This window comes from Chinchilla lanigera, unplaced genomic scaffold (genome assembly GCF_000276665.1).
Source record: "Chinchilla lanigera isolate Chin_1 unplaced genomic scaffold, ChiLan1.0 scaffold00099, whole genome shotgun sequence".
Lineage (NCBI taxonomy): Eukaryota > Metazoa > Chordata > Mammalia > Rodentia > Chinchillidae > Chinchilla > Chinchilla lanigera.
Window position 1 is genome coordinate 7357011 of NW_004955500.1, and position 11314 is coordinate 7368324.

The following is an 11314-nucleotide window of genomic DNA, read 5'->3' on the forward strand; positions in this document are numbered from 1 at the left end:
TTTCAGACTACCCCTGATTTTGGGAATCAGACAATTGGCCAACATTTGTGACAGACAGTTTAGGGGCTCACAAGGATGTTAAAAATAAAATAAAAATTACATACAACCTCTTGTCCTGTGTCTTACATATTTGATGGGCTTAACAAGGAGTGCCCCAATAGCCCAGGTTACACGGCCTAGACAGAAGACTGTGTTTGTTTTGATACATCGGTGGGGGGTGGGGGGGAGAATAGTACCAACTAGTCCCTTTTCAAGGGTCACAATTTTGTTTCGCTTTGATTCTTCGGTTTTTCATATGAGGGGTCATTGGGTCTGTTCCACAGTCCCCTGGGCTGGTTATGTAAGCTGGAATATACAGTCTCAAGCCCTGCCTGCCTCAACACACCACACCCAAAGCCCTACTTTGCGGTGAGTCTCCCACGTTGGCTCAGTACCTTTTCTGAGGTTGCTCCTCTTTGGAGTCCAGGTGTGAGAAAAGCAGGGCCTTGGTTCTTTCTGTCCTTAGATTTTCAGTCACAGTAGTGGTTGTGTATACACCATCACCCAAAAGAAGCAGGTCCCTCCAGTCAGTCAGTCTCTCTCTCTCCTCCCCACTCTGTTCTTCCAGAAAACTTAGAAAACTACTTTTGTACCCTCTACAGTTTAAAATCCATCATTACTCATCAATCTTTGGTGATCTTCCTACTCAAAGACTTTTGAAATTCAACACAAACCATTTTGACCTTTTCTAAGATTTGACCTCTTTAGGCTAGAACTTTTTTCAGACCCTATTTGAGAGTCAAAGTAAAAGATGCATTCTTCTTTTGGGCTCACACTTGCCAATCTCTCAGCAGCAATAGATATCTAATGCGACATAAGGAGAAAAATAAAGCAGTAAAAATAACCAGAAATTACATTTACGATTTCACAGTGTGAGGCTTTTATTTTACTATTATCAGGTGAATTCAACAGAGCCTGAGCTGCGGCTGGGCTGGAGAGACATCCGTCCCAGGTCTCTGAGGTCACAGCTGAGGTCACAGAGTGCTGAGACAGGAAGGTGATTTAGGGGCAGGGCTGCTGTGATACGGGATCAGTGAGGGGAGAGTCTTAGAGGGTCAGGGGCCCACCAAAGTGTGATCTGGGGAGCCAGCCGGGTAAGTTGACTGGGTTCCTGGCTGGAATTCAGAAGTGGGGAAGGGTGGAGTGGGAAAAGTAGTAGGGAAGTTTCTCAGAGGAAGATTTACCTCTTACCTGAATCACTGCGTCAGCCTTTCAGTCACATGTGCTCTTGACAGTGTCGACTACAGGGTCCCATACAAGACACATACAGGCTGGAGCTCACGGACCGCCAACCTGTAGTCCTGTTCTGAGCAGACTGAGAGTATGCTGACTGTGAGGAGGGATGGGGTGCGGATCTATTATCTTCAAATCCGTATCTATTACTTCCTGCTCTTGCCTCAGAGTCCAGGAACCTCTGGTCAGCTCCCTTCCCCAATTTGTACATATTTTTTGCTTAAATTATTAAGGAGATTTTACTTAGGGCAAATCTTCTTACCCCCAACTTTCTTTATACATATGTACGTGCGCGCGCGGGCACACACACACACACACACACACACACGCTGACCCATTTCACACACAGGTGCTTTCTGAACTGCGGAGCCCAGGACCAACCTGCCTGTCCCCTGCGTAAATGCTTTTCTTCTCACTACGCACCTGCCCTCTCCCCCTCTTTACTCCTCCCCAGGACCTGGAGCGATTTCCACCTTCAGTTCCAGAGTCTTCGGCTTTGTGCAAGAGCAAATGGAACAGCATCCTCTCCAGGACCAAGAACAAAAGGGGAGCACGACACCCAAGCAGCAGGGAAAGTAAGCGGGGCCAGTGGGACCCTCAGCAAACCTTACGCGGGGTGTTTTCTGTAGGAGAACTAGGGTCAGCTGTCTCCCTTCTCTTCATCCGGCAGCATTTATTTCCCGGATGGGGGATGTGGGGACTTTCATGTGTTTCTTCTCTGTTAGTTGACTGATACATCCTAGGAACACTTACTCATTTCAGGGCAACTTTCTCTAAATCCTTTAAGTCCTGTAAAATGTGAATCAAAACCAGCCGTCTAAAGCCATGCCTCACCGAAACAGGGTTGTAGAAAGAGCCAGCAACAGTTGCTTGAGGCTAATTATGAGACCCAGAATGTTAGCCATTAAGTCAGAACAAAAGGATTTCCGTGACCTTACACATCAGGAAAGCTTCAGAAAGTAACTGGAACTTGGATTAAGCCTTTGAAGTATGCAGCAGATGTTCTCCCGTAAAAGCCTTTTAGCAATTAGGGAAGGAGAGAGTTTAAAGTGTCTTCTAAATTTCTTGGCTGCCTTTTATTATTTAAATGCTCAGAATGGTTACCTGGGTCTCAAGCCTAAGAACCAGTAAGGACTTGAGAACCCTGAAGCCTGGAAAACAGTGGGAACCTGCTCTAAGAATGTGAGTGTCTTCCTGACAGCTGCAGGACTCTGAAGGGGAAATAGTGAGTAAACACAGAATCTTACAGTTCTCTGTGAAAAGGCGCATAAACTACACCACAGCCCCAACTTCTTTGCTGATCAACAGATGGTTTCTACAGCATAACTAGGAAAGGCTGTACGAATAACACTGAAACCAATGACGCTTAAAATGAACTTAGTTATAAAGACTTTCCTGCCATCTTCCCCTGAAAGCCTTGGGATAAGATTCTTACTCTTGTTTTAGAGAGAAACATTCATACAGGCAAAAAGATCTGCCAGAAGTCCTGGAACTGGAACATCTTGAGGCTGGAATTCAAAACCAAAACCTGTAGGATTCCAAATTCTTACCGAAATGTAGTCTTCCAGTAGTAACTCAGCTATAAAATAACTGGGACTCAATAACCGGTGCTTTTTATGAGCAGTCAAAATAGAGTGGACTCAATCACAACTGAAATGGAAGGAACGCAAACTTTCCTATTACTGTTACTAAGCATATCACAGCTTTGGTTTGCGGACACCTGCACCTCTGTCACAGGATCATCTGCAGAGGTGTGTGCAGGTCAAAGCACCTACCATAGTGTCTGCTTCATGAAAGCTCAATCATCTTCTGCCTCAATTTTGGGAGATAAGTCACTAGAACTGTATGGTAAAATCTCTCCCTCTCCCTCTCCCTCTCCCTCCCTCCTCTCCTCCACCCCTCACTTCCTTTCCCTTCCTCCATCCCTTCTCTTCCTCCATCCATCCTCCTCCTATCACTCTTCTGTTTCCTTCCTTTCTAACACACACACACACACACACTGGTGCCCATGTGACCCATTTTAATTCTTCTCTTTCCTGCTAGTTTTCTCCCTAACAAGTGTACAACTACTCTGTCTCCAGGTGACTTTGGCACTGATTCCAGTAGTATTTGGAAATAAAAGCTTCAGTCATACGGCCCAGACTAAGCAAAATCTTTCAGCTGCCTCCTCAGAACTCCATTCCCATCCCATCAGAGGTCATGAAGGAAAATGACAATACTTTGTGGGAACAAAGAAGGAAGCAGTTTGGTAACTGAATATACTATACCTCTGCAGCAGGAACCAGGGCAGTTTCACAGGCTAGACAGAGTGAAGGGTGGGAAACAGATACAACGAGACAGGCAAGAGAACGGTAAGGTCTAATGATACTGACCATCACTTTCATCTCCATTTCTTTCTGCTTTTACATTCCCAAAGTTCTGTCATAATAGTCAAGATGTTAGGAAAATAAGGCTACAAGTCCTAGACTGAATAAGAGAGGTAGGATGCTGGCTATTTTTCCTGAAGCTTTAGTACAGAAACCTCAAGAATTCCTGCCAAGAACTGTAGGATAAAGTTGGGGGAAGTGTTTAGCTATCTGCTCCTAAACGCATTTCTATCCTCCTCTCTTCCAGCACATCTGAAGAAGAGATAATGGTACTACAGGTGGGTAAGACATCCAAATGCATTCGTCTCTATCTCCTGGTTCCTGGGGATAGAGATGAGCCAGAGGCAGAAAAACTTGGAGGCTTGGGCTTTGTGGTTAGGGATGTTTGACCGGCTGGTAGGTCATTGTGTACCAAGACCAGCTACAATTCCAAGGCCACTTCTATACCAGATGATTCCAGGGTCAGGAAGGGTCTATGAGTACTGATGAAGCAGGTAAACAGGTGGTTTCATTTGTGCCTGTCACTCGAGCTACATGAAGAGATAAGCAGGAGATATAGGCTAAAAATGACTCAGAGTAGGGCTGAAAGAGCCTTAGGGCTTTGTGAAGAATTGGGTGACTTCAGGCGTTCATCTCAGTTCCAAGATGTGTCTTTTGTCTCAACATTTCCATAATGTGTCAGATCAGATTCTGGGAGAGTTAGTTTAATACCCTCAGGATTTCTCTCTTATCTCAACAGGAAAGAAAAGTAACAATCACCAAAACTCTGTGGGACCAGGTGAGCACATTTCTCTACAGAACAGCAAGATGTGGAAGAAAGGAGATGGGTTTGAGAGAAGAGTAGATTTCTTTCTCTTCCCCTGAGCTGCTCGCTGGTTGATGATGAAAGGTTGCTCTCCTCCCTCCCAGCTTGTCCTGTTTCCCACCCTGTCCCAGGCTTTCAGAACCTCATGTCTCTGTATCTCTGCGGTTCTTCTGACACCCACCTCCTTGAGGCTGTCGTGAATCTTGTTTGTTCGAAGTCTGGCTTTCAGAGTGTTTAATCCCTCAGTTTTCAGTGACTGCCACAGACTTGAAAGCACCGGTTTGGTCTTTCTCACAGGTTCGGCATGATAGTCACACTCTGATCCCCACAATGAAGACTGATATGACTATGCATTTCCAAGCCATTTTATGTCAATTATTCACCACCTCTGCGAAGGTTTAGATTAAAAATCAGCCTGGAGGAGAAAGTTCCAGGTGAACTCCAGCTCTATTTTATTTTCTCTCCCCGCCAGACTCTCTGAAACAAGTAGGTAGAACTCCTGGGGTAAAAAAAAAAAAACATCCTTCAAAGTAAGGATGTTTTTAGAACACAAGAAGTATGGCTTGTCTGTGCAGAAAAGTGAATTCATCACTCTGGGGACACTGGCCACTTTTTGCAACAAAAGTGTGAGAAAAGAGGAGTACAGTTATGAAACTGTACTTTGGATATAAAGAATTGTCCCTCTTGTGTTAGGAAAAAAGACTTTTTATTCTTCTTCAAGGGATTTTTGCCTTAGAGATTAGGTTACATCATTTAAATTGGTTTAAAGAGTCAAAGCATGTCTTTCTTCATGGAAGATGGTTGAGTCCTATGTTGCATAATGAATAATTTAGTTGAATCCTACGAAGAGAGTATTTGGGATCTTGAAAATTATGAGCTTCATATGTAAATAGGCTCATTTAGTCGTCAATAGGACCATATTGCCTCAGTCTTCCAAGTGAACCAATGCCATGAGCCGTAAGTCTCAAGATCTGTATTATATTAAGCCCTGCTTTTCAATTTGATTTCTAAAATTGATTTAAAATGAACTTAAATTCAATGAATAGCCGAACACTTTCTCCTGTTAAAGTTGTGACTTGTTCACATTGACAAAATGTCGTTGATTTCCCAGGCATCTTGAAATGACAGCCAAGGTGGCCAATTCTCAAGCAGGAGAGTGTCAAGTTTGTATTTGAATGAGTACCAAAGCAAGTTATGCCCATCAGGCAGGCAAAGTGGACCATTCTAAACTTGCATAGAACACAGACATTTACTCATAGTTTCTAAGGGGATTTCTCACAGATATCAGCTACTTTAGCATCCCAATGTTGATATTTTGGTTGTATGTGTTATACACTTAAACTCTTGAAAACTAAAGAATAATGAATTACTTTTGATTTTATAGGACACTTGCCACATGGAACCAAGCGGGAAAAGATAGTTCACTGAATCAATGACTATAGATTTTTTTTTAAAAAAATTAAAATAGGTGAAATTCTCCACAGCCTGTCCTGAAAGCCCCTACTGAACATATTATATTAAATGAATACTGTGGCCAAATTTTTATTCTCTTATTTTCAGCAACTCTTATTATAAGTTCTACAGAAGGAAGTGATCTTAATTACAAGGCTTTACATTAGCATAACTATCTCATGCTCTTACATTACTGGATTAGCTAAAAAGTGAATCGCTTGCATAAAGGTCAAAGCTTATCCTGTTGAGAATCTAAAATATAACTAAGGGGGGGGGGTACAAAGGGTTGTGAAAAGCTGTAAGTTGATAACTGACACACTCTATCCCTTTTGAATATTCATTTTTCACATGCACTCTTATACACAAATTGAAATTCCTGAATATCTAAATATCATATTTCCACCAAGTAAGATATAGTAGTCTATCTTAAAGTTATTGCCCTTCCCTTCAAATGAGATAATCCATAGCAACTATTATTGTATTTATCCATGCCTAGGCAAGTATATATATGCTTATTCAGTCTTATGAGAAACTGCCAGAACTTCTTCCAAAGTGTCTGTGTGACTTCACATCCCCTCTAATAACAAATGAGAGTTTCAGCTGCTCTGCGTCCTCACCGACATTCCATCCTGTCCTCCAGTAGATTATACCTAAATGTAACTAAATGTTTATTTTAATAACTATGCATAGCTTCAGAACAAGGACCAATTAAAAAGAAGGTAAGTATAATAGTAGGCTTCATTACACATTCTGTCAGAATTCAGCCCTCCTTAAATGGTGTACTGTATTTCCCTAATTTCCATATGAAGAACTGAAAACCAAGAGGTCGGGTAGAATGAAACTGAAGAGACTTTATTGCTGGAGACAGAAAGCCACACTCCACAGCCTGATGGCTAGATCAAGTGATTAGGTCCTTCTATAAAAATCTGTTTGACAAAGTGAAGTCTATAATGCTAATTTTTCTATATTTTTGTCTTCTGACAGGTACTGTCAGCTTTTAAGGATATACAAAAGGAGGTAAGATTATACTTTGACAGCACCTGTCTGGCAAGTGCAAGGTCCTAAGTTTGATTCCCAGTACCAAAAAGAAAGAAACAGAGAAGGAAAGAAAGAAAAGAAAGAAAGAAAGAAAGAAAGAAAGAAAGAAAGAAAGAAAGAAAGAAAGAAAGAAAGGAAAGAAAGAAAAAGAAAGAAAGAAAGAAAGAAAGAAAGAAAGAAAGAAAGAAAGAAAGAAAGAAAGAAAGAAAAGAGAGAAAAAAGATTAAACTTTGATTCTCTAAATTTCCTGGCCTCATCACCTTCCTGCATCCCAGTTTTATTCCCTAATGACATGGTGACTCAACAAGTTTTATCTTTATTTATCTCAGTGATTTCTCCCTTTAGAAATACCATTGATGTGTCTGTCCAGACAACTAAAGCAAAAAGAAACCTAATATTTTCTTTGAGGAACTTTGATGATCTATAGAGAAAATTACATTTACGGTAATTTCTCTCAGGAATGTAGTTATATGAAATGCTGAGAAATGACCAAGTTGAAGGGAGTACACAAGTAATATTATAAAACGCCTTATTAGATAAGTGTGTTTATTAAATGCAGGAAAGTACAAACTAAGGAGAAAGGCTTTTGGGATAAACAGAAACAATTCTCTGATCTTACTCTATGTAGATTTCAATCTCTTCTGAATACTGATCAAATATTTAAATAATATAGTCAAACATGCAATACATTATTGGTCTGCCAAAGATGCTGAGGTTTCTTTGTTGTTGTACTGGGTATTGAACCTGGGGACTTACTACTGAGCAACATCCCCAAACCTTTTCATTTTTTATTTTGAGATAGAGTCTTACCAAGTTACTAAGCTGCCCAGACTAGGCCCAAACTTGCACTCTTCTTGCCTCGGGTTCCCACAACAGTACAGGCATGCACCACCACACCTCAGTACGCTGAGTTATATTAACTTTCTCGAGGTCCTACTAAGTTCACTATTGCATTTTTTCTGCTTTCTGCTACAGTGGAGATGAATAGGCACTCTCTATACACAAGTACTCATGACAGACTATTCCCATAGGCTATAAAAATAGGGAAGAATGTAATTTAGGACAGGACAGCACAAATATAAAACGAGGACAAACTGGAAACTTCTATACAAATTTCTTGGCTTTTGTTCCTCTGAATGTAGATATAATTTCAATAAAACTAGAATCTAAATATAATATTAGCCTCCTGCAATCTCACGAAAAGTAGCTCTCTCTTCCTAGTTGGGAAGGAATAACAGACAGAGACTGAGCTCACACCGGAAATAACCCTTCTCTCTTTCACCATCTAGATCACTTTTGGCCTTAGAATTTAGCCTTTAGAGCCGGGCTTGGTGGCGTACTCCTGTAATCCCAGCACTCTGGAGGCTGAGGCAGGAGGATCATTGCGAGTTCAAGGCCATCCTGGGCTACAAAGTGAGCTCAAGGCCAACCTGAACTGCACAGTGAGACCCTGTCTCAAAAAAGACAAAAAAAAAAAAAAAAGAACTTAGCCTTTGGTCCAAGCTACTATGTCACTGTATTCTGCTAAGGCATCTGGGACTTACTCAGGAAAATCATGGCAGCCTTTGCCTCCACCTGTCTGTGGGTAAAAGGGGCATCAGAAGTTTTGCCTCTGTGGTCAGGATGCCTCCACCTTACCCAGAACATAGGTTTCCTTAGGTCACAGTCTCTTCAGGAAAGACTTGAGCTAGTGGCAGAGGAGGTTTGTCCAAAGTGGGTCTTGCATGTGCTGATGCCCAGCTGCTGGCTCTCGGGAGCTTAAAGGACCCCAAATCAGCAGCTCCTTACTCGGAAGTGAGTGATAAGGGTTACTTAAAAGTTCCTTCACAAGTAGTTCAACCTCCCCTACAGAGAAACACGGGAGACTCAGTGAGGACACTGAAAGGGGCCAAAAAACTCACAACTAAGAGGCCGATAGAAGAGTGAGTTCGTTTTGTGAGTAGTTAAGGACGTGAGTAGTGAACTATGTGTCTCCCACCCTTAAGGGCCAGCAGCTTGCTTCTACATACTTACCACTTTGTTAGGCATACATTGAGCATACACTGCGTGCACAGCACTGGCTGCAATGTTCGGCCTGAGAGATACAAAGACAGTACAAATTCTGCTTTCAGGAAATACAGAAATCAGTTCCATTCCCAAGAAGCCCATATTTCCCATAGACCTCTCTATAGCTGCCGGGCCTATAGCTGGTATATTCTGAAATCCCAGGACCAGTCTCTTGGGTTACTGACTTGCTGAATTCTCATTATTTTTCAGCTGCAGGAAGATGCTCGGATTCGAGGTAAAAAATATATATATTTTTTTAATTGGTTTTTTTTTTTTTCATTTCAAGGTTTGGTAAGAGATGAAATCTACAGGGGAATAAGAAAGAGTTTATCTCAGAGTCTCATTTTAGGACCTTCCCTTGGGTTTAAAGCTGGGCTCCAGGTCCTCTTTCTTCCCTCTTCAGTCGGATGGGCACTGGCTCTCCTTACAGCCTCCCTGAACACACTAGCCCCATGGTGGTGAATGTGTGGTACGCACACCACAGCCGGCCGGCTGTCATCACTAAAAGCTCTGAAAGGTTCACTGTCACTGCAAGTCCCTCCTTTCTCCACCCCAGCTACCAAGTGTCTTATTGCTTCAGGCTGTTAGAATATCACAGACTGGATAGCATAAACAACCTGATTTTTCCCCAAGTCTGGTCAATTGCCTCTACTCCAGAATAAGAAAATATGGTCCAATGTTGTATGTCTGTTAATGTTTCCCTCCTTTTATCTTTAAAATAAAAAAAAAAAAAGAAAATATGGTCTGGCAGAATCCATCATGAGAACTGAGAAAACCTTTCTCATTGTTGACCCCTCAGGGACAAAAGGCCCAAGGGTCAGGCTTACCTCTGCTTTGAGGGTTGTTCTTTATCCAGGGAGTCTTGATTTCCAAAGAGGTAGCTGGCGGGCCTTGGCAATATATGCTTGATTACCCAGCTGTAAAAATGTGAATTTATGATCTAGCTGCTGTTATTTCTCTGCACCCTGAAAGGTGGGGAGGAAGGGTTGGATTTGGGGGAGTGAAGAGAATTCGTTTCATGGTATCCTTCTTCCATACAAAAAAGAGAGATAGGAAGTAAGAAACCATAACTGGTTCCACTGGCAGTGCTCTCAGACGGAAGTATTCGGCTAGCTCTAAATTATGTCTTGGCTGAACAGAACTCCGGGGACTATGATTCACTACGCTTCACAGATGTCTTGTGCTACATTCTGCAACCACTTCTCTGAAATAAGTCAGGCCCCTCCTACTTTAGCTTGCTAACTCCAAATGGGGGGTGTGAGCTTGGAAACTGGAGGGATATTTCCGTACCCTGTAACAGAATACTTCCTTCCTGTATCCACCCCAGGGATGAGCAACTGTACTGTAACACCTATCTCATCTGCACCCAGAACTGGGTAAGTGTCGCTAATCTAACAGTTTCTAAGGGGAATAGCACCCACCTGGAAATGGGTGTGATGACCAGGAATACAGCTAGGTCTGAACCTTGACCCTGCAGAAGATACTTCCAACTTACTTCCAATGCACCTCTGATACAGAGCAAGGGTTGGTCCCCACCACCCTTAACTGAAGGGGAACTACAAAGCTACGAAAAAGAGGTAAAGAATCAGGGTCTTAGAAAAAATTATAAACAAAATTCAAAAATGGTTGGTGTACCAGTGCCCCAACATTGAGAGATGTGAGTTCATTTTCCACAGAAAAAGACAAGGAGAGAAAGTATCAGACTACCATACAGGGATTTAATTTAGATTAGATTTAATTGGGATGACTTCCAATAGTGACAGTGGAGAAACAGAGAATTAAGTAGTCAAGAAAAATTGCAACATCATGCTGTAGAGAGCTTTAACAATGCAAACATTTTTTAAATATTAGTTTGAAATCCTTCAGGTATGGTCATGCCTGAACCAAGAAATGAAGAAAATGAACTCCCTAAATCACTTTTGAACAGAGTTTGTTTCTGTCTAAGAGAGTTAGCCCTTGGGAAATAGAACCATGCCATTTAAAGAGATCAACCATTGTGCTACAGCTTTCTCAGAGCTAAAACTATGGAAGGGACAATTGAAAGTTCTCCTCATACTTACATAATTTCTAAATGTATTAGTTATAAACTTTCACATAAACAGCACTTTTGACTGGTCAAAATTCTCTTGAATCTACAATTTTATTTAATCTGATGATTTTTTTTTAACAGACAGACAACCTTTTACAATATAGAAAAAGAACAGTACAGACAATACAGAGTTACAAACATGTGGTAGGAAATTAGCAATGCTTGTAGTATTACATATTGATATCTTCAAAGTGGTTTCTCATGAAAACAGATAGAGACATGCAATATTGACCAATCAAGGACTCA

At 41.6% G+C, this 11314-nt stretch overlaps 1 protein-coding gene across 3 annotated transcripts in view; it reads left to right on the forward strand.

Moving 5' to 3' along the window:
* The first annotated feature begins 1046 nt into the window (after positions 1 to 1046).
* The window catches only part of LOC102026235 (chromosome unknown open reading frame, human C12orf54), an 18014-nt gene continuing 7746 nt past the window's right edge, over positions 1047 to 11314 (forward strand). For 2 of the 3 annotated variants that reach the window (XM_013505649.1, XM_013505650.1), the window contains exons 1-7: positions 1047 to 1133; positions 1727 to 1847; positions 3886 to 3916; positions 4378 to 4416; positions 6880 to 6912; positions 9190 to 9214; positions 10307 to 10355. In XM_013505649.1, the coding sequence (XP_013361103.1) occupies positions 1783 to 1847; positions 3886 to 3916; positions 4378 to 4416; positions 6880 to 6912; positions 9190 to 9214; positions 10307 to 10355 (242 nt within the window). In that variant the 5' untranslated portion in view covers positions 1047 to 1133; positions 1727 to 1782. Of the gene's footprint in view, positions 1134 to 1726; positions 1848 to 3353; positions 3521 to 3885; positions 3917 to 4377; positions 4417 to 6879; positions 6913 to 9189; positions 9215 to 10306; positions 10356 to 11314 lie in introns of those variants that run through there. The other variant, XM_013505651.1, reaches the window with a different exon arrangement.